The 23,922-nt window shown below is 46.9% G+C and overlaps 1 protein-coding gene across 1 annotated transcript; it reads right to left on the minus strand.

The window, feature by feature from the left end:
* Positions 1–7,024: 7,024 nt before the first annotated feature.
* LOC136610375 (olfactory receptor 1468-like) lies at positions 7,025–23,285 on the minus strand. Its single transcript, XM_066589606.1, has 3 exons — positions 23,223–23,285; positions 7,992–8,742; positions 7,025–7,062 (listed from the first exon to the last, which is right to left on the minus strand). Exons 1-3 carry the CDS (start codon positions 23,283–23,285, stop codon positions 7,025–7,027), a joined length of 852 nt encoding a protein of 283 aa, XP_066445703.1.
* Positions 23,286–23,922: the final 637 nt, after the last annotated feature.

Here is a 23,922-nt window from a genome sequence, read left to right on the forward strand (position 1 = left end):
TCAAGCGACATACTGTCATCCCCCATCTCCTGTTCCAACCGCAAAGCGTCGGCCTTTATGCCTTGCAGCGAACTTCTCAGCAGGCATAGCAGCGGGATGGTAACGCTAGTGATTGCAGCATTGCCGCTCACCATCTGGGTAGACTCCTGCCATCCAGGCCCACTCCTCGGTAAAGAATTGGGGAGGCTGACTACCACTACGCCGCCCATGTTGGAGTTGGTATTCCACTATTGCTCTACGCTGCTCATAGAGCCTGGCCAACGTATGCAGCGTAGAATTCCACCATGTGGGTACGTCGCACAGCAGTCGGTGCTCTGGCAGATTAAACCGATGTTGCAGGGTCCTAAAGGTGGCAGCGACCGTGGTGGACTTGTGGAAATGTGCACAGACGCGGCGCACCTTGCCGAGCAGGTCAGACAAGTCAGGGTAGTTTTTCAGAAACCGCTAAATAACCAGATTGCAGACGTGGGCCAGGCATAGCACGTGTGTGAGGCTGCCGAGCTGCAGAGCCGCCACCAGGTTACGGCCATTGTCACACCCGACCATGCCCGGTTCGAGGCTCAGCGGCGAAAGCCAGAGGTCGGTCTGCTCTGTCAGACCCTGCAACAGTTATGGGGTCGTGTATCTCTTGTCACCTAAGCTCAGTAGTTTCAGCACGGCCTGCTGATGCTTGCCCACCGCTGTGCTGCCGCGCCACACCACACTGACTGCTGGCGACGCGCTGCTCACACTCCTTAATTGAGAGGTAGAGGTTGCGTAGGAGGAGGAGGAGGGGGGAGGGTTTAGAGGAGGAGGCATAAACCGCCGCAGATATCAGCACCGAGGTAGGACCTGCCATTCTAGGTGTGGGTAGGACGTGAGTGGTCCCAGGCTCTGACTCGGTCCCAGCCTCCGCCAAATTCACCCAATGTGCCGTCAGGGAGATATAGTGGCCATGCCCGCCAGTACTTGTTCACGTGTCCGTGGTTAAGTGGACCTTCCCAGTAACCGCGTTGGTAAGGGCACAATTTATGTTGCAGGAGACGTGCTGGTGTAGGGCTGGGACGGCACACCGGGGAAAAATAGTGGCGACTGGGGACCGAGTAGTGTGGGACCACCACCGCCATCATGTTTTTGAAAGCCTCCATTTCCACAATCCTGTACGGCAGCATCTCCAGGCTGATTAATTTGGCTATGTGCACGTTTAAAGCTTGTGCTTGCGAGTGCGTTGCGGCGTATTTGCGCTTTCGCTCCAACGCTTGTGCTAGCGAATGCTGAACGCTGTGCTGAGAGACATTGCTGGATGGGGTCGTGGACAGTGCAGGTGAGGGTGTGGGTGCTGGCCGGGAGGCACTCGTGACTGTGTTCTGAGAGGGGGGTTGGATCTGAGTGGCAGGTTGGGGCACAGGGGAAGAGGCAGTGGTGTGACCCGGAGGCGTTGAACGGCCTTCGTCCCACCGTGTGGGGTGCTTTGCCATCATATTCCTGCGCATGCTGGTGGTGGTGAGCCTGATAGTGATGGCTCCCCGGCTGATCTTGGTGCAACACAGGCTGCACACCACTGTTCGTCGGTCATCCACGCTATCACTGAAAAACATCCACACCTTTGAACACCTAGCCCTCTGTACAGAGGCTTGGCGCGAGGGGGTGCTTTGGGAAACAGTTGGGGGATTCTTCGCTCTGGCCCTGCCTCTAGTCCTGGCCACCGCACTGCCTCTTCCAACCTGTCCTGCTGCTGCACTTGCCTCGCCCTCTGAAGCCCTGTCCTCAGTAGGCTTAGCAAACCAGGTGGGGTCAGTCACCTCATTGTCCAGCTGCTCTTCCTCCGAATTCTCTGTGCGTTCCTCCCTCAGAATTATTGCCCTTACTACTTCCTCATTGATAGACAACTGTGTCTCATCATCATCATCCTCCTCACCCACTGAAAGCTCTTGAGACAGTTGCCGGAAGTTCCCAGCCTCATCACCCGGTCCCCGGGAACTTTCCAAAGGTTGGGCATCGGTCACGACAAACTCCTCAGGTGAGAGAGGAACCATTTTTTCCCATTCATGGCAGGGATCCGAGAATAGTTCCTGGGAGTCTGCCTGCTCATCAGAATATGTCATTTTCATGGAGTGAGGAGGCTGGGAGGAAGGAGGAGCAGCAGCCAGAGGATTCAGAGTTGTAGTCCCTAAGCTGGGAGTAGTGGACTGCGTAGAAGACTGGGTGGTCGATACATTGCTGGATGCATTTTCTGCCATCTACGACAGAACCTGCTCACACTGCTCTGTTTGTAATAAAGGTCTACCACGTGGACCCATAAATTGTGATATGAAGCTGGGGACCCCAGAAACTTGCCTCTCTCCTAATCCCGCAGCAGCCGGCTGTGATTCACCACGACCAGGAACTCGGCCTGTGCCCACACCCTCACTTGGACGTCCGCGTCCACGTCCTCGACCCTTACCCCTACTCCTCATCATGGCAGATTACGAATAGAGCAGGGCCCAAATAAATTACCCCACTGTACAGCACTGGCAACTGGGCCTTTATTCACCACACACAGAGACTTGTAGATAGCGGAGGCTCTATGCTGTGACTACTAAAAAATTAACCCGCTGTCTTGCGCTGATACCTAGGGGTAATTTACCGCTCGCAGAGACTTGTAGATTATAGAGGCTGTGTAGTAGGAGAAGACTGTAAAGCCAGTGGATGGTGCTGGTAACTGCGGCTATCTTAACCCCACTAACAGAAATGGTATTGTGAGACGGTCTGCACAGCGGCTGAGCTAAAATACTTTGCAGTGGCCCCGGTAATATTACTGTACTGTTTAGCAGTGAGACCGCTGTCTAATTCACTGCAGACAGAGAATGGTATAAATAAGTATGGAATTATTTGCGTCCACTTTCACGCTGAAAGCGGTATTTTAACGCAAACTCCAGCCGTAAAAAAAAAACCCAGAAGGCTGCAAACAGGCCTAGCTGCGCAGTAGTATAATGGAAGCACTACTTCTCCGAGCAGCCACCCAGTAAAATGCACACGGTCAGATGTAGCCCAACGAAGGAGCTTTGGCTTTTTTTGGACAGAGGATACAGGCTGTATAGTGTATATCACTTTTCCTCTAAAAGTGGCTGTGGTGGCCCTACGCTCTGTGTCTAATTCACTCCAGACAGAGAACGGTATAAATAGGTATGGAATTATTTGTGTACACTTTCGCGTTGAGAGCGGTATTGTAACGCAAACTCCAGCCAGAAAAAAATAATACTGAAGGCTGCAAACAGGCCTAGCTGCGTAATACTGAAGCACTACAACTCCCAGCAGCCACCCAGTAAAATGCACATGTTCAGATGTGGCCCTAAGAAGGACCGTTGGGGTTCTTGAAGACAGGATCCTACACTACCACTTTCCCTATCTCAGCAGCACTTTCCCTATACTCTGTATAATAGACTGCAGACTGAGAACGCTATAGCTGTAATGGCCTGCACAGCCCGAGATGAAAAAAAAAAATTGTGCAAAACTGCTCCCAGCAGCCACAACAGTACTGCACACGGTCAGATGTGGCCCTAAGAAGGACCGTTGGGGTTTTTGAGGACAGGATCCTACACTAACACTTTCCCTATCTCAGCAGCAGCACTTTCCCTATACTCTCCCAGTGTGTGTCTGAGGCGAGCCGCAGGCGGGACCACTTTAAGTACTCAGCCGTCACTTGATCTCGCAAGCCACTCACTGCAGGGGGGTGGGATAGGGCTGGCACGTCACAGGAGGAAGTGGTAATGCCTTCCCCGCATGTCTATTGGCTAGAAAATGGCGCTAAACATGCGGGGAAGGAAATGGAATTGACTCGAGTACCGCGTGGTGCTCGTCTCGAGTAACGAGCATCTTGAGCACCCTAATGCTCGAACAAGCATCAAGCTCGGATGAGTGTGCTCGCTCGTCTCTACTTTTTAATGATTTTTATTAAGGCTCTTCTTATGAAAAAAAATATATATACATATATATATATATATATATATATATATATTTTTTTTTTTTTTTTTCTTTTATGGTTATAGATATGAAATTTAGAGGTTAAATTATGGTTTTAACAATTATATATTAATACAGGGGCTCTATATTAATAATGTATTAATATGAAAAAGTAGTGGCCATATATATGTTATATATATATATATATATATATATATATATATATATATATATATATGAATAGTGTTATTCTTATTTTTATAATATAATACGTATGGGATGTTTGAGGTCTGTATCTCACCAGCAATTCATGTTTGTTATCTATGGTAATCCGCCCTACAATGTATTCCTCATCCACAGCACCTTCCCCTGGAGTGATTTTTTTTCCCTGACAGAGCGCAGGATATATATTTTATTATTCTTTTGGAGCATGCTTGTTTAGGAGGAGGAGGAGGAAGATCAGAGAAGGATAGACCAAGCTACTTCTACCCTTTTTTGGGGTGATATAGAGTGCATCGTTCTCCATGTCTGGCTTAAAGATACTTTATGTTAAGCTGCTTTCCACCAGTGGAGAAGAAAAGTCTGGGGAAATCCAGGCTTTGCTCATCTTAATAAGTTTAAGCCTGTCGGCGCTGTCAGTTGACAGGCGGGCACGCTTATTCGTGATAATCCCCCAGCAGCACTAAACACCTTCTCTGATAACACACTAACGGCAGGGCAGGCCAGCCCCTCCAAGGCGTACAGCACAAGTTCGTGTCACATGTCCAGCTTTGACACCCAATAGTTGTATGCAGCAGATGACATTGGTATGGTTGTCTATGTACGCCCTCACCATCTTTTTACACTGTTCCCTCCTACTCAGCCTACACTTGGGAATGGTGACACAGTCTGGCTGGCGTGCCATAAAACTGGCAAAGGCCTTGGAGAGTGTTCCCCTGCCTGCGCTGGACATGCTGCCTGTTCCCCTCGTCTCCCCTCAGAGCTACCGACTGAAGGCGACGTGCTCACAGATGGTAATTGAGAGGTGGAGGAGGAGGTGGGAAGTTGGAGGAGGTGGCATAATAAGCTGGAAAAACCATGGCCGAGGTTGGACCCGCAATCCTCTCTGAGGGTAGCACGTATGCCTACCCAGGGTCAGACTCGATCCCAGCCTCCACCAGGTTAACCCAAAGTGCCATCAGGTTGATGTAGTGTTCCTGCCCGCCAGCACTTGTCCACGTGTCGGTGATTAAGTGGACCTTCCCAGTAACCGCATTGGTGAGGGCATGGTTGATATTCTGTGACACGTGCTCGTGTAGGGCGGGGATGGCACAGAGGGAAAAATAGTTGTGACTGGGGACCGAGTAGCGAAGGACGGTCACCGCCATGAGGTTGCGGAAAGCCTCAGTTTCTACCAACCTACATGTCAACATCTGCAAGCTCAGCAGTTTCTACCAACCTACATGGCAACATCTCCAATCTCAGCAGTTTGGAGATATGCACATTTAGCGATGTGCATGCGGGTGGGTGGCTGTATATTTGCGCTTGCGCTTTAATGCTTCTGTTATGGACAGCTAAATGCTGCACGGGGACACATTGGTGGATGCAGTTGAGGATCGTGCATCCGGAGAAGTGGATGCAGGGTGGAAGACACTCGTGCCTGCGTCCTGGGAAGGGGATTGCATCTCAGTGCCAGCATGAGACACAGGAGAAGATGCAGTGGTGTGACCCGCAGACGGTGAATGGCATTCGTTCCACCTCATCGGGTGCTTAGCTATCATATGCCTGGGCATGCTGGTTGGGGTCAGGCTGGTATTGGTGGCTCCCCTGCTGATCTTGGTGTGGAACAGGTTGTACACCACTTTTCGTCTGCCGTTCGCGCTCTTATTAAAAAACCTCCAGACCTTCGGACACCTAGCCCTCTGCACAGTAGCTTGCCACGAGGAGGTGCTGTGGGGAACAGTAAGGGGATTTTTTGCTCTGTCCCTGCTTCTCCCTCTGGCCACCCCACTGCCTCTTCCAACCTGTAGAAAAAATTGTAGAAAGCAGCACACTAACATACCATGTCCTTCAATGGTGGGAAGCCTTAAATTCCTGCACGCTTCACACCAGATCCCTACCACGGATCAATATCGTCAATTTGTACAGGAAAGTCCAGGAGCAGCAGATAGGTGCAAAACATTACATCCTCCAGTATCCAGGATGTTGCTTTATTGTGATCTACATACACAAGGAACAATGTTTTGGCTGGTGCCTCTTTCAAGTCCAGTCCTTTGCACGAGAGCTTGCCGCGAGGAGGTGCTGTGGGGAACAGTTGGGGGATTACCTGCTCTGGCCCTGCTTCTCCCTCTGGCCACCACACTGCCTCTTCCAACCTATTCTGGTGCTGCACTTGCCTTCGCCTCTGAAGCGCTGCCTTCAGAAGGCTTACCAACTGAGGTCGGGTCAGTCACCTCATCATCCACCAGCTCTTCCTTTGAATCCTCAGTCTGCTCTTCCCTCAGACTTACTGCCCTAACAACAATCTCACTGACAGACAGCTGTGTCTCATCATCATCATCAACAAATACCTCTTGAGACATTACTTTGAAGTCCCCACCCTCATCACCCTGAGACTGTGAAAGGTCCAAATTTTGGCCATCGGTCTTGACAAACCCCTCCGGTGGCTCATGAACCATTGTTTGCCACTCAGGGAAGGGACCTGAGAACAGTTCCTGTGAGTATGCCTGTTCTGAATCTCTCCTTTTCCTGGAGTGAGCAGGCTGGGAGGAAGGAGGATCAGCGTGAGGATTCAGAGGTCCAGTCCCTTGGCTAGCGTGAGTGAACTGCATGGAAGACTGGGTGGTGGATAAATTACTGTACGCGTTATCCGCTATCCATGTGATCACCTGATTGACTGTTGTGGTTTTAATATTGGTATACTACGCAGACCTGCAAACTGTGAGATGAAACTAGATAGCATAGATACGCGGCATTCTACTTCTCCCTCAGCAGCAGGCACTGTTTTACCCCACCCAGGACCTCGGCCTCTGCTCACATCCTCATTCGGAGGCCCACGTCCACGTCCACGTCCATGTCCTCGACCCTTACCCCTTGTGTTGATCATCTTGTATAATGCACTGCATCAAAATGCTAAGCAAACTGCAAGATATTTTTCATACACTGTAACAAAAAAAAGACTGTGAAAAACGCATACAGTCTGGTTATATAGTGTGGATCTACAGGACACACACTGTGTATTTTGCGTACACTAGAGCAAAAAAAAAGACCGTGAGAAACCCATACAGTCTGGTTATATAGTGTGGATCTACAGGACACACACTGGGTATTTTGCATACACTGAAGCAAAAAAAATGACCGTGAGAAATGCGTACAGTCTGCTTATATAGTTTGGATCAACAGGACACACACTGGGGTATTTTGTGTACACTATAGCAAAAAAAAACTAGCTGCAGCAGATAGCACAATGGGTGAAGGAACTCTTTTTTTTTTTTTTAATCCATCAGCACAATGCTTCTGCCATTCCATCAAGTGAAAGGTAGCTTTCCAATTAGTAAATCCTCTCTAACAAGCCTTATATCATGACTGGAAATGAAGACCAAACCAAAATGATCTCCATAAGCAAAAGATACCTATGTACATGTAGTGCTGCTGTTTTGGGGTACTCACTACTCATCTGTGTACAGAAGGTTTTGAGTTAGTGTGGGGGGGGGGGGGAGAAGTGACATTACAGGCCTCTCACCCAGCCAGCCAGAAACTTATTGTGGACTGTTGGGGGGCCAAATACTGCAATACAACCATTTGTGGAAACTAACATTCAATATGTGTATCTGCAAATGCTTTATACCATCCCTCATATACATGCCTATAGCCCTCCTGATGACTACTTGTTACTCCGTATAGACTTTTGCAGTGAAAAAAAGGTTACATATTTATGTGTTTCATTACTACTTTTCTAATATTGCTATTTCTTAGACTATATATAATGGGGTTGATGAAAGGAGTAAATACAGTATAGAGTAATGACAAGAGCTTTCTAGTATTGAAGGTTTGCTCTTGTATTGGAAAAATGTAAGCACCGAGCAGAGTACAGAAAAATATGGAGACCACAATGAGGTGGGAGCTACAGGTGGAGAAGGCTTTATGTCTACCGGTACTGGATGGAATTCTTAATATGGCGACAATAATCTTGACATAAGATACAATTATTACTGTGGGTGGGATGATTATTATAGGAGAACCTAGTAACATTATTTGCAGGTGAAGAATTAAGGTATCAGAGCAGGCCAGGTCCAGTAGAGGATTTATGTCACAGAAAAAATGGTCAATAACATTCAGTCCACAAAATTTTAACATTGCTGTTGTGATAGAAGTAATGAATGGAATGGAAAAACTGAAACAGCAAGCGATGACGGCCAAATTCACGCAACATGTCCTTGTCATGATAGAAGAATAATGGAGGGGATTACAGATGGCCACATACCTATCATAAGACATTTCTGTGAGGATAAAACATTCAAATACTTCTGAGGCTACGAAGAAATAATATTGGGTAAAGCAACCAATAAAAGTAATGGTCCCCCCATTATTCAGTAGGATGTGGAACATGTTGGGCACAATATCTGAAGATAACAAGATGTCACTGATGGACAGTTGTGAGATGAAGAAGTACATTGGAGTGTGGAGGTCCTTGCTGGTGGACACTAGGGTGATGATCAGGAGGTTCCCACATATCGTGCCGCAGTAAACCACCAGAAGGAGACAGAAGAGGAAAACACGTACACATTTGCTAGATTGAAATCCTAAAAGGAAAAATTCTGTTACCGCTGTAAGATTCCTTCCCTGTGTTTAGAAGGGAAAAAATGCTATGAGAACATTATTCAGTATCTACCAATATCTAGTCATACAAATACAGTTTAATGAATGCACCACTGAAAAGATGTTTTACGTATCTGGCCCAGGAAGCCCTTTCCAGGATATAGATGCATCCTGAGAGAGCTGCTAAGAGGAGGCTCATACACATATGTAGAGATTAGCTGAGATACCCAGCTTTGTCCAAGTTAATTTGGTACAGGTGCTACCTGTTGTTCGCATTGAAAATGTAATGGGATCATGGTTACTTCAGAGGAACTGAGGAATAAAATATGGATACACATACAGGAGTGTAAGATTCTCCTCAGACTGCATGTACTGATGTCCCTATGCACAATGTGCCATCCCTCCCACTTTCGTCACTTTTTACCTTTAAAGGTATCACCCCTTTTTATTCAAATTAAACACAGAAGAGAGGTTGCAGTCCCTTCTTAGCCTTTAAAGGCATGCTTCATCCCTGCAGTCCATGGCAGCTTCATTATGTACTTTACAGCCTTTCAGTATATTTTCCTCAGTATATACACATAGAGGTGAGGTAGATTCTCCTCAGTATATGCACACAAAGGTCAGTTAGATTCTCCTTATATATACACATAGAGGTGCGTTAGATTCTACTCAGTATATGCACATTGATGTGAGGTAGTTTCTCCTCAGCATGCAAATCATTTCCCTAGGCTTTATGGTTTCTAAGAAATGAACTAGGTCATGTATTGCAGATTTTCACAACTTTTCAAACTTAAAATTGAATTTTGAAGTTGAAGCCCTTTTACTTTCGTATTAGGATGTAAGGAATGGTCAATGCAAATTTTACGTTCGTACAACACCGGGTAGTTACATTACATAGGGGTGCACTTACTTTTGCACCTAACATTGAATAATCAAATTGTGTCCCCTTTACTTTTCCTATTTGGACTTAAGGAATGGTGATGCAAAATTTCAAGTTTGTACGACAGCGGAAAGTTAGAGAATTAGATTAGGTACATTACAAAGGGGTGCACTTACTTTTGGACTTAGCGTAGAATAATCAAGTTGTGATCCCTTTAATCCCTTAGTGATTAAGCTTGTTTGCGCCTTAATGACCAAGCCAAATTTTGGAAATCTGACATGCGTCAATTTAACATAGAATAACTCAGTTAAGGTTTTACATATCCAAGTGATTCTGACATTTTTGCCACATATTGTACTTCATTTAGGTGTTAAAAATAGACCAATAGAATTTGTGTATATTTATTAAAAGGGCCAAAATTGGGAACATTTTTTTTTTCAATAATTTTTTCACAATTTAGTTAGTTAATCTGTTTTCAGACGGTCAGTTTAGTGTAGTTTCAGTTGGCTGCCCGATACCATCTGTCGGGCAGCTACACCGATGCTGATCTAGTCAGTTGTACATCACAGCGGTTAGTGCTGTGAGAGGGAACAGGGACCTTCATGTAATTATAAATGATACTTCTTCATTGAGGGGATTAGTACTGGATCTCTGACCTTAAAGGGGTTGTCCCGCGAAAGCAAGTGGGTCTATACACTTCTGTATGGCCATATTAATGCACTTTGTAATGTACATTGTGCATTAATTATGAGCCATACAGAAGTTATCAGAAGTTATTTACTTACCTGTTCCGTTGCTAGCGTCCTCGTCTCCATGGTGCCGTCTAATTTTTAGCGTCTAATCGCCAGATTAGACGCGCTTGCGCAGTCCGGGTCTTCTTCTTTGCTGAATGGGGCCGCTCGTGCCGGAGAGCGGCTCCGCGTAGCTCCGCCTCGTCACGTGCCGATTCCAGCCAATCAGGAGGCTGGAATCGGCAATGGACCGCACAGAAGCCCTGCGGTCCACCGAGGGAGAAGATCCCGGCGGCCATCTTCAGCAGGTAAGTAAGAAGTCACCGGAGCGCAGGGATTCAGGTAAGCACTGTGCGGTTTTTATTTTTAACCCCTGCATCGGGGTTGTCTCGCGCCGAACGGGGGGGCTGTTGAAAAAAAAACAAAAAACGTTTCAGCGCGGAACAACTCCTTTAAGGAAGGGTACCACCAGCACACTGGACCTTTCAGCATACGGGGAGAATTAACCCTTAATGTGCTGGGTCCCACAAAGCTGACATTGCCCAACTATCATGTGCTCATCAGCTTTTAATATGGAGCTTTGATTGGGCCAGAGATGTACTCTGTATAGGGGTCCAACAATTTATAATTAATAGAGATGAGCGAACACCAAAATGTTCGGGTGTTCGTTATTCGTAACGAACTTCCCGTGATGCTCGAGGGTTCGTTTCGAACAACGAACCCCATTGAAGTCAATGGGCGACCAGAACATTTTTGTATTTCGCCGATGCTCGCTAAGGTTTTCATGTGTGAAAATCTGGGCAATTCAGGAAAGTGATGGGAATGACACAGTGACGGATAGGGCAGGCGAGGGGCTACATGTTGGGCTGCATCCTAAGTTCACAGGTCCCACTATTAAGCCACAATAGCGGCAAGAGTGGGCCCCCCCCCTCCCAACAACTTTTACTTCTGAAAACCGCTCATTAGCATGGCATACCTTTGCTAAGCACCACACTACCTCCAACAAAGCACAATCACTGCCTGCATGACACTCCACTGCCACTTCTCCTGAGTTACATGCTGCCCAACCGCACCCCCTCCCCCCCACAGCGCACACCAAACTGTCCCTGCGCAGCCTTCAGCTGCCCTCATGCCACACCACCCTCATGTCTATTTAGAAGTGCGTCTGCCACGACGAGGGACCGCAGGCACACACTGCACAGGGTTGGCACGGCTAGGTAGCGACCCTCTTTAATAGGGGCGGGGCGATAGCCCACAATGCTGTACAGAAGCAATGAGAAATAGAATCCTGTGCCACCGCCATCAGGAGCTGCACACGTGGGCATAGCAATGGGGAACCTATGTGCCACACACTATTCATTCTGTCAAGGTGTCTGCATGCCCCAGTCAGACTGGTTATATGCACCTTAACAGTAACCGCGTTGGTGGTAATGTGGTGGTGACTGCGGACCTAGTACCACGGTTGTATTTTGTTGGTTTTCGGAATGTGGCCAGGATTAAGTGGGCCGTGGCGGGGGGATGGTGGGGGGGCTCTCTTGTAGTGTCGGTAAAGGTGAAATTCTTGGACTGCCGCCAGACGAACCAATGCAAAGGCATTTGCCAACAATGTTTTCCCTGTTGGAGGAGGAGGGGGATGTTTTTGAGGCACTACGTGTCCTCTCCACGTGTCCGTGGTTATATGCACCTTAACAGTAACCGCGTTGGTGGTAATGTGGTGGTGACTGCGGACCTAGTACCACGGTTGTATTTTGTTGGTTTTCGGAATGTGGCCAGGATTAAGTGGGCCGTGGCGGGGGGATGGTGGGGGGGCTCTCTTGTAGTGTTGGTAAAGGTGAAATTCTTGGACTGCCGCCAGACGAACCAATGCAAAGGCATTTGCCAACAATGTTTTCCCTGTTGGAGGAGGAGGGGGATGTTTTTGAGGCACTACGTGTCCTCTCCACGTGTCCGTTCCATGTAAGCAATAGTAGCACTCAAGACAGGCCCCAGTAACAATTCTGAAGCAGCAGTATAGCGGGAGCGCAGTCTTCGTTCCATGTAAGCAATAGTAGCACTCAAGACAGGCCCCAGTAACAATTCTGAAGCAGCAGTATAGCGGGAGCGCAGTCTTCGTTCCATGTAAGCAATAGTAGCACTCAAGACAGGCCCCAGTAACAATTCTGAAGCAGCAGTATAGCGGGAGCGCAGTCTTCGTTCCATGTAAGCAATAGTAGCACTCAAGACAGGCCCCAGTAACAATTCTGAAGCAGCAGTATAGCGGGAGCGCAGTCTTCGTTCCATGTAAGCAATAGTAGCACTCAAGACAGGCCCCAGTAACAATTCTGAAGCAGCAGTATAGCGGGAGCGCAGTCTTCGTTCCATGTAAGCAATAGTAGCACTCAAGACAGGCCCCAGTAACAATTCTGAAGCAGCAGTATAGCGGGAGCGCAGTCTTCGTTCCATGTAAGCAATAGTAGCACTCAAGACAGGCCCCAGTAACAATTCTGAAGCAGCAGTATAGCGGGAGCGCAGTCTTCGTTCCATTTCAGTAGCCTTAGTATAGCCAAGGCACAAGTGACATTTATGTAGCTAAACTGTAGGCCAACCCCACACACCTTTCTGTACCATGAGTGCAGGCGAAGAACATAGAAATTACTATGATTACACTGTAGGTGAGGGCCCCAAAAAATTGGTGTACCAACAGTACTAATGTACCTCAGTAAAAATTGGCCATGCCCAACCAAGATGGCAGGTGAATCGCTTTGGTTAATGTGGCTTAAGTGGTAACTAGGCCTGGAGGCAGCCCAGTGTAACGAAAAATTGGTTCAAGTTAAAGTTCCAACGCTTTTAAGCTAATTGAAACTTATAAAAATTGTTCTGAAAAATTATTTGAGTGAGCCTTGTGGCCCTAAGAAAAATTGCCCGTTCAGCGTGATTACGTGAGGTTTCAGGAGGAGGAGCAGGAGGAGGAGGAGGAGGAATATTAGACACAGATTGATGAAGCACAAATGTCCCCGTTTTGGATGGTGAGAGAGAACGTAGCTTCCATCCGCGGGTGCAGCCTACGTATTGCTTACGTATCGCTGCTGTCCGCTGGTGGAGAACAGAAGTCTGGCGAAATCCAGCCTTTGTTCATCTTGATGAGTGTTAGCCTGTCGGCACTGTCGGTTGACAAGCGGCTACGCTTATCGGTGATGATTCCCCCAGCCGCACTAAACACCCTCTCCGACAACACGCTAGCCGCAGGACAAGCAAGCACCTCAAGGGCATACAGGGCTAGTTCAGGCCACGTGTCCAGCTTCGACACCCAGTAGTTGTAGGGGGCAGAGGCGTCACCAAGGATGGTCGTGCGATCCGCTACGTACTCCCTCACCATCCTTTTGCAGTGCTCCCGCCGACTCAGCCGTGACTGGGGAGCGGTGACACAGTCTTGGTGGGGAGCCATAAAGCTGGCCAGGCCCTTAAAGACTGTTGCACTGCCTGGGATGTACATGCTGCTCGATCTACGCACATCCCCTGCAACATGGCCCTCGGAACTGCGCCTTCTGCCACTAGCGCTGTCGGCTGGGAATTTTACCATCAGCTTGTCCGCAAGGGTCCTGTGGTATAGCAACACTCTCGAACCCCTTTCCTCTTCGGGAATCAGAGTGGGCAGGTTCTCCTTATACCGTGGATCGAGCAGTGTGTACACCCAGTAATCCGTAGTGGCCAGAATGCGTGCAACGCGAGGGTCACGAGAAAGGCATCCTAACATGAAGTCAGCCATGTGTGCCAGGGTACCTGTACGCAACACATGGCTGTCTTCACTAGGAAGATCACTTTCAGGATCCTCCTCCTCCTCCTCCTCCTCAGGCCATACACGCTGAAAGGATGACAGGCAATCAGCCGGTGTACCGTCAGCAGCGGGCCAAGCTGTCTCTTCCCCCTCCTCCTCATCCTCCTCATGCTCCTCCTCCTCCTCCTGTACGCGCTGAGAAATAGACAGGAGGGTGCCCTGACTATCCAGCGGCATACTGTCTTCCCCCGCCCCCGTTTCCGAGCGCAAAGCAGCTGCCTTTATGGTTTGCAGGGAATTTCTCAAGATGCATAGCAGAGGAATGGTGACGCTAATGATTGTAGCATCGCCGCTCACCACCTGGGTAGACTCCTCAAAATTACCAAGGACATGGCAGATGTCTGCCAACCAGGCCCACTCTTCTGAAAGGAATTGAGGAGGCTGACTCCCACTGCGCCACCCATGTTAGAGTTGGTATTCGACTATAGCTCTACGCTGTTCATAGAGCCTGGCCAACATGTGGAGCGTAGAGTTCCACCGTGTGGGCACGTCGCACAGCAGTCGGTGCACTGGCAGCTTAAAGTGATGTTGCAGGGTGCGCAGGGTGGCAGCGTCCGTGTGGGACTTGCGGAAATGTGCGCAGAGCCGGCGCGCCTTTACGAGCAGGTCTGACAAGCGTGGGTAGCTTTTCAGAAACCGCTGAACCACCAAATTAAAGACGTGGGCCAGGCATGGCACGTGCGTGAGGCTGCCGAGCTGCAGAGCCGCCACCAGGTTACGGCCGTTGTCACACACGACCATGCCCGGTTGGAGGCTCAGCGGCGCAAGCCAGCGGTCGGTCTGCTGTGTCAGACCCTGCAGCAGTTCGTGGGCCGTGTGCCTCTTATCGCCTAAGCTGAGTAGTTTCAGCACGGCCTGCTGACGCTTGCCCACCGCTGTGCTGCCACACCGCGCGACACCGACTGCTGGCGACATGCTGCTGCTAACACATCTTGATTGTGAGACAGAGGAGGAGGAGGAGGAGGAGGGTGCTTTAGTGGAGGAAGCATACACCTCCGCAGATACCACCACCGAGCTGGGGCCCGCAATTCTGGGGGTGGGTAGGACGTGAGCGGTCCCAGGCTCTGACTCTGTCCCAGCCTCCACTAAATTCACCCAATGTGCCGTCAGGGAGATGTAGTGGCCCTGCCCGCCTGTGCTTGTCCACGTGTCCGTAGTTAAGTGGACCGTGGCAGTAACCGCGTTGGTGAGGGCGCGCACAATGTTGCGGGAGACGTGGTCGTGCAGGGCTGGGACGGCACATCGGGAAAAGTAGTGGCGACTGGGAACTGAGTAGCGCGGGGCCGCCGCCTCCATGATACTTTTGAAGGACTCCGTTTCCACAACCCTATACGGCAGCATCTCAAGGCTGATGAATTTTGCGATGCGGACGGTTAACGTTTGAGCGTGCGGGTGCGTGGCGGCGTACTTGCGCTTGCGCTCGAACACTTGCGCAAGCGACGGCTGAACGGTGCGCTGAACTACACTGCTGGATGGGGCCGAGGACAGCGGAGATGAGGGTGTGGGTGCAGGCCATGAGGCGGTAGTGCCTGTGTCCTGAGAGGGGGGTTGCATCTCAGTGGCAGGTTGGGGCACAGGGGGAGAGGCAGGGGTGCAAACCGGAGGCGGTGAACGGCCTTTGTCCCACCTTGCGGGGTGCTTGGCCATCATATGTCTTTCGAATGGTTGGGCATCAGTGACGATAAACTCCTCTGGTGGGAGAGGAACCGCTGCTGCCCAATCTAAGCAGGGGCCCGAGAACAGTTCCTGGGAGTGTTCCCGCTCCTGAGCAGGTGTCATTGTAGTGGAGTGAGGAGGCTGGGAGGAAGGAGGAGCAGCAGACAGAGGATTCGGATTGGCAGCAGTGGACGGCGCAGAACTGCGGGTAGACGATAGGTTGCTCGAAGCACTTTCTGCCATCCAGGACAGGACCTGCTCACACTGCTCATTTTCTAATAACCGTCTCCCGCGTGGACCCATTAATTGGGCGATGAATGTGGGGACGCCAGAAACGTGCCTCTCTCCTAATCGCGCAGCAGACAGCTGCGACACACCTGGATCAGGAGCTTGGCCTGTGCCCACACCCTCACTTGGCCCTCCGCGTCCTCGGCCACGTCCACGTCCACGTCCTCTAGGCTTACCCCTACCCCTCAGCATGCTGTATTACCAGTGATTAGATTTCCCAGGCAGGAAATAAATTGGCGCAAGACTGCAGGCCAAATATAATTTTTGCCCTTTTTGGAAAACGAAAGGCCCCACTGCCTCTAGTGAATGAATTATCTAAGTTTAATAACTGTGCTGTGTCCCTGCTTATGTGTCACAGAACGTGAGGGTAGCAGAGTTATTAACTGTGGCAGAGCAGGTATTTTTTTTTCCCAATTAAGGAAAGCAAATGGCGAAGCCAGCAGTAAAGCGTAGCTGGGTGCGTATGATTTAGCAATGTTTTTCACGCAGCTCACACGTCTCCACAGGCGTAAGGACGGACACAGGCTGGACAAATAGATTTCTTTTCAGTTTTTTCCCACCAACAGGCAGCACTGCGTATATTCAATGAACCTGAGAAGTTTAATAACTGTGCTGTGTCCCTGCTTATGTGTCACAGAACGTGAGGGTAGCAGAGTTATTATAACTCTTGGAGAGCAGGTATTTTTTTTCCCAATTAAGGAAAGCAAATGGCGAACCCAGCAGTAAAGCGTAGCTGGCTGCGTATGATTTAGCAATGTTTTTCACGCAGCTCACACGTGTCCACCGCCCGTAAGGACGGACAGAGGCTGGACAAATAGATTTGTTTTCAGTTTTTTCCCACCAACAGGCAGCACTGCGTATATTCTATGAACCTGAGAAGTTTAATAACTGTGCTGTGTCCCTGCTTATGTGTCACAGAACGTGAGGGTAGCAGAGTTATTATAACTCTTGGAGAGCAGGTATTTTTTTTCCCAATTAAGGAAAGCAAATGGCGAAGCCAGCAGTAAAGCGTAGCTGGCTGCGTATGATTTAGCAATGTTTTTCACGCAGCTCACACGTCTCCACAGGCGTAAGGACGGACAGAGGCTGGACAAATAGATTTCTTTTCAGTTTTTTCCCACCAACAGGCAGCACTGCGTATATTCAATGAACCTGAGAAGTTTAATAACTGTGCTGTGTCCCTGCTTATGTGTCACAGAACGTGAGGGTAGCAGAGTTATTATAACTCTTGGAGAGCAGGTATTTTTTTTCCCAATTAAGGAAAGCAAATGGCGAACCCAGCAGTAAAGCGTAGCTGGCTGCGTATGATTTAGCAATGTTTTTCACGCAGCTCACACGTGTCCACCGCCCGTAAGGACGGACAGAGGCTGGACAAATAGATTTGTTTTCAGTTTTTTCCCACCAACAGGCAGCACTGCGTATATTCTATGAACCTGAGAAGTTTAATAACTGTGCTGTGTCCCTGCTTATGTGTCACAGAACGTGAGGGTAGCAGAGTTATTATAACTCTTGGAGAGCAGGTATTTTTTTTCCCAATTAAGGAAAGCAAATGGCGAAGCCAGCAGTAAAGCGTAGCTGGCTGCGTATGATTTAGCAATGTTTTTCACGCAGCTCACACGTCTCCACAGGCGTAAGGACGGACAGAGGCTGGACAAATAGATTTCTTTTCAGTTTTTTCCCACCAACAGGCAGCACTGCGTATATTCAATGAACCTGAGAAGTTTAATAACTGTGCTGTGTCCCTGCTTATGTGTCACAGAACGTGAGGGTAGCAGAGTTATTATAACTCTTGGAGAGCAGGTATTTTTTTTCCCAATTAAGGAAAGCAAATGGCGAACCCAGCAGTAAAGCGTAGCTGGCTGCGTATGATTTAGCAATGTTTTTCACGCAGCTCACACGTGTCCACCGCCCGTAAGGACGGACAGAGGCTGGACAAATAGATTTGTTTTCAGTTTTTTCCCACCAACAGGCAGCACTGCGTATATTCAATGAATAATAACTGTGTTGTGGCCCTGCCTATACAATTCTTTCCCTGCAGTATCAATGGAGGGTGGAATGCTCTGCAGAGGCGATTTTGAGAAGCCCAAAAAAAATGCAGCACAGCCAACAGCAGCCTGGACAGTACTGCACACGGATAAATATGGCCCTAGAAAGGACCGTTGAGGTTCTTGAAGGCTACACTCACTCCTAACACTCTCCCTGCCTATGCAGCACTTCTGTCCCTAATGCCAGGTGCAACGGTCTGCAGAGGCGATTTTGAGAAAAAAAAAATCCCACTGCTAACAGCAGCCAACACACAGCTATCAGTGGCCCTAATAAGGACCTTTGGGGGGTCTTGAAGCCTACACTAACTACCAATTCTTTCCCTACAGCAGCTCCGGTATAAACAGCACTGTCCCTCATCTAACTCACACCGCATCTGAGGCGAGCCGCGGGAGGGGCCGACTTTTATATTAGGCGAACACCTGATCTCGCCAGCCACTCACAGCAGGGGGGTGGTATAGGGCTTAAACGTTGCAGGGGGAAGTTGTAATGCCTTCCCTGTCTTTCAATTGGCCAGAAAAGCGCGCTAACGTCTCAGGGAAGGAAGTGAAAGTAACCAGAACACCGCATGGTGTTCGTCACGAATAACGAACATCCCGAACACCCTAATATTCGCACGAATATCAAGCTCGGACGAACGCGTTCGCTCATCTCTAATAATTAACCCTTTCCTCTAACTCCTGGGGCTTTTTAGTACCTGAGTGAAAGGAGGAAAACCTAATAATATTTTTTAGAAACCAGCTTTTTTTCACCAATATTGCTGGCTTTTATTTTCACCTAAATCACATGGGGACTATTTAACCCTTTGCATACTGGACCTTACGAAGGGTTAATTACGCCTCCTTTGGATACACAATATTATGGCCTTTTGAGCAATATTGGCTGTACTACAAGAGTGCCAATCCTCATATCCATACTAGCGGCTCTGACCTTCCTTTAACCCTCTCCTCACCAATGCGCCCGCCTAGGATTGGGGGCTATCTTTAGCGCTAGATATTTACAAAGTGTGTTTATTTTTCCTTAGAAGCATCATACAATAAAGTAATTGAACCCAAGGAATGAACACCATGCACCAGGCTCTCCTTCTAAAGATCGTGGAAAGGAAACTCTGATTAGACCAAGAAAGTGCAGTATTGTGATAAGTGGAACACATACAATACACTACCTTCTGACTCTCTGAAAACTTTTTATTAGTCCTGGAGTCTCTAACCAAGGGGAATTCCTTGAGACTATAAATAAAAGGCTTTGCCTTACCCGACCCTATGACCCTACTGGATTAATGGCTGGAGGTTATCACTCCGCATACGGTATAAACACTCTTTAAGTGGTTTTGATACCCAGTATCCACTCAATAGCAAGGTCACAGAAAAACGGGTTAGCTGATTGGGGAGCTAAGGAATTTCTTCTCATCATAAAAAAATCTCTTTCCGAAGGCTCTCACATTTCACTATATATGTTTTGTTCTGTCCAATTAATATTTTAGATTTCATTAATAAAGTTAGTAAATTTTAATAGGTTCTTCGTCGGTGACTAATTTAATTAGTTTTGAGGGAATCACTAGGGCTTTTGTTCCAGAAGATAGCTACCGTGGCCTTTAGACTTGCCAACGGGTCAAACTGACATGTTCACATATGTTCCCAAACATTCTATGTAAACAATTTATTGTGTTTAATTATTGTACTCACATATTAAGAGAAGTTAACCCTTTCCAATCCACTGTCTGACCTGTGAAGACATTATGATTTAAGGCTGTACAGCTCCGATGTTACTAGAATTCCGTCGGGGGTTCTCTTACTGTATATTGCCAGGCTCTCTTCTGTCGGAGCCTATCCAACGTGTCACCTCATGCAGTACTGACTTTAGCCAGCATATAGCGCCGTTGTATAATGGCAGAAAAAGAGTAAGCTCCCTAGGAAAACCAGAATACAAATTGGAAAGGGTTAATCATATGTGACTCGTCTGCGCTTGCATGCGTTTGGTTGGAATTTTAGATGTTAAATCCTTTAACTTGTATATTTTATATTGTATGTTATTTGACCGATGGTAACAAATAAATTATAACAGATTTGAATTATTGTAATTGAACATGTGACTCTATAAAAAAGTGTTGCTTGTCACTCAAATAAACAGATGGATCACATACTTTGGATCACATACTCTGTTGTGTGATTTAATGTTAGTCTCCTGAGCTCAGCTTACCTGTGTGATTTAATGTTAGTCTCCTGAGCTCAGCTTACCTCTATCAAACTAAGAAATTTGGACCCCAATAGCATATTGTATAGCAAATATTATTTTGCACTTACATTTTGGTGCTCAACGTGGGGTATTGGATCAACTCCGGACCCTAGCGAAGAGTTTAGTGACTTTCATGCCACCGGGAAAAATCACAGAGTTCACTATACAAAAAAAAGCATGATTTCTTATAAAAGTGTCTTTTTTTTCCTGAGGCTGTGATTGTCCATCTGTGCTAGGGGACAGAGGGCACACCTGTCGTGTTTTTGATCCATGCAAAGAACCAGCCCCCCCCCCCGCCTTCTTCTTCAACCTCTGACTGAAATTCTTGATAAGACAGTGAACTTCTAATATCTAATATGCAGCTACTATGCTGTAAATTTACGGACAATTGTGACGATTTAACACTGTGTAGGGAAAAACAATGCAGGGTTTGCTGGAAATATCACTGTTCAGGATAATCTTATGACACTGGCTGCAATATGATTAGATTCTACAAGAAATGTAAAAAAACAAACAGGCTGAAAGAGGAAAATCACACAGTGCTTACACATATGGTTTTCTCCCATTATATCGCCGTGATAAGTTCAGTGGTTTCGTTGTTACTGTTGGGATTTCTCGGCTGTGAAAACTATGGCCAAGAAAAGATAGGACCTGCCCCATATTTCTCCCACATACTGAATACATTGTACGGGGTAATGGGGCAGCAGCCATCTTCCCGCAGTTATTTTCAAACTTTGGTGCTCCAGTGCGGAGTTCAAATTGCCGGCGAGAGGGAAAAAAATTACCTAATTCAGGCGCAGCTGCGCTCCATAATGCCGAGCAAAGTTGTGCCTTAAGGCAAAGTGTGTCAATCCTTAGGCTAATTTCACATGGGCAAGTGCGATACTGGGCTGTGAAACTTGGCCCATTATGTGCTAGTCAACATGCGATGTCCCCGCGGATGCGAGGCGGTTTTGAGTTAAAAACACCTCCAATCACAAAGGACTGGCAAGTGTTTCCCCTTACTTTCAATGGAAATCCTTGGATCACATCGCATGCACATTAAACGATGTGTGATATGTTTTCCGGACGCATTGAAAAGAATGGGTGAGGCGTTCCGAGGGAACACCCAAAGATAAGACATGACATGATTCTCCAAACAGTCATGCAAGATTTGTGTGTTTTGCAATGCATAAATCTTGCGTGATTTTTTTCGTCCGTGTGAACGTGGCCTTAAGTTTAAAAAGCCAATTTTCTCAAGTTGAGAGCTGCACTTCAGGACATAGACTGGGAACGATACTGATACAAATATAAGAAAGCAGAACAAATCCCCCTCCCCACAAAAAATCTTTAAAACATATATGACTAGCATATAAGCAAAAAAAGGTAAGACCTTTAAACAATAGTGATGAGGGAGATCGAAAAGGGCAGTTTTTTTTTGCTTTGAGTATACAAAAGAAGAGAGAGGAGCTGATGTATGTGGAGTCCATAAAATTCTGATCTATCAAAATATCACACTGTTTACCCCACATGGTGAATGTCAATTGGAAAAAAATAAATAGTAAAGCCAGACTTTTTGGTTGCCCCACGTCCAAGAAATAAAGTAATAAAAAAACAATCATTAATTGTATTTAGCCTAGAATGGTACCAATAGAAACTCCAGCTCGCCCGGCAATAAAAACAAACCCTCCCACAGCTGCACTGATTGAATAATAACAAACTATTAAAGTTATCATGCCATATTTGCTGCAGTGAGTTCACTCAACTGATAAATATTTTAACGTTTTTCTGTACATTAAACAGTAATCTAGAAAAATATAACTCGTCACACAAAAAAACAAGCCCTCATGTAGTGGGGTAGGCAGAAAAATGAAACAGCTATGATTTTTGAAAGTAGGGAGTAGAAAACAAAAATGAACAAAAAATGGTCATGTCCTCCGGGGGTTAGAGAAGGGACACTGTTTTATTTAAAGATTATACCGATCTTTATTTCATATATGAATGGTCTTTTTGTGTTAGTTTTTAGACAATAAGTATTCTAAAAGTAAGATCTTACAATGTTTTAGAGGTATTCTATATAATCAGGTGTCTTATATTTGATTTAAAGGAGGTTGTCCAGTTGGGAATTATTGATAGCCCAACCATCACTCAGGCAGTGAGTAGCAGATCGGCTGGGTTCTGCTGATTTTTATCTCCCCCTACTCCAGAAAAGCCAAGCATGGTGGCTCAGTTGTTAGCACTGTTGTTTTGTGGGTTCACATCTGATCAAGGGAAATATCTGAATGAGTTTTTTAAAGTCCATAAAGATTTTATCCTTGATGCGATTTAAACCTAGAACCCCAGCAATGCTTATAGCTGAGCCTCATTGATAGAAGAGCTCACACCTCTTTTGTTTGTAAAACAATTTTCTGGTGATTTAAAAAAAAAAAATGGCACAAAATCATAGCTTGGCAATGACAATCAATGACAAGGAGCAAAACTGGAATTGTGGGTTAAAATCTGACCAAGGACAACAGCTGAATGGAGTTTCACAAATAAAAGGGGTGTGAGTTGTTCTATGAATGAGGCTCAGCTTTAGCACTGTTGCTTTCACTGCTGGGGTCCCAGGTTTACATCACTTTGAGCATAAAATCTTTATGGACTTTCAAAAACTCCATGCAGATACCCGATGTAGCTGCTTGGTATTCTAATATATTACCTTGTTTTATATATCTTCAGTTACCCCCAATAACGGCCGGTGTAAAGGGACCTTAACTCCCCTGAACTGAAGATGTGGTAACATTGCTCCCCTCTGCTCCGGCATCCCTGTACCTCTCAGCTCCTGTTTTACACTGCGAAGCTGAGCTGTTTAACCCTCTATCTGCTGCAGTACACTAACCCAACATTCAGCCACCGGCTGAAGCACAACATACATTGTCATAAAACATGAAACAGTGTTCATGCACGTTTCTGGGTTCCACATAAACAGTTTGTTGCTAAGTGTAGGGTTTGTGGGTAGTGAAGTAGTTTCAGGGATGAGCAAGAAATAGAAATTGAGGAAGGAAATATTTTGGTTTAATAACCGGCTGCACTTAGAAGTTTTCAGAAGGAGAAGCAGAAAATGTTGATCCATTTTGGAATTTCCCTTCAGTTCTCTTCTGCTATAATTTCAGTATAATTTCGATTGCAATTAAGAGCTGCACTTACATGGAGCTGGACAGAAAAGACCGAGGGGTAACTGAGAATACTGACTATTCATGTTCCCAATGCCAGGAAGGACCCGTAACAGTACTTACATCAGATGCTTCCATGTATTTCAACTGATGAAAATCAACCACAATTAGGATATAATGAAAAGCGTTAAAGAGAATCTTCCCAAATGAATCATTGTGCGAGATAATGGGTGGATATGACCATATAATACAGTATAAGCACCTCTATATATACACAGATGAATGGAGGTGACTTGTGGATATTTTTGCTTCTTACGTCTCCTGCGTCTTACTCCACTAAGAAAATAAAATCTAGATAATTACTGTTAATTGTCCCCGAGATCTCTGCGGTGGTTTTCTCCAAGACAACAGAAAACAAGAAAGAAA

This window comes from Eleutherodactylus coqui, chromosome 2 (assembly GCF_035609145.1).
Source record: "Eleutherodactylus coqui strain aEleCoq1 chromosome 2, aEleCoq1.hap1, whole genome shotgun sequence".
NCBI lineage: Eukaryota > Metazoa > Chordata > Amphibia > Anura > Eleutherodactylidae > Eleutherodactylus > Eleutherodactylus coqui.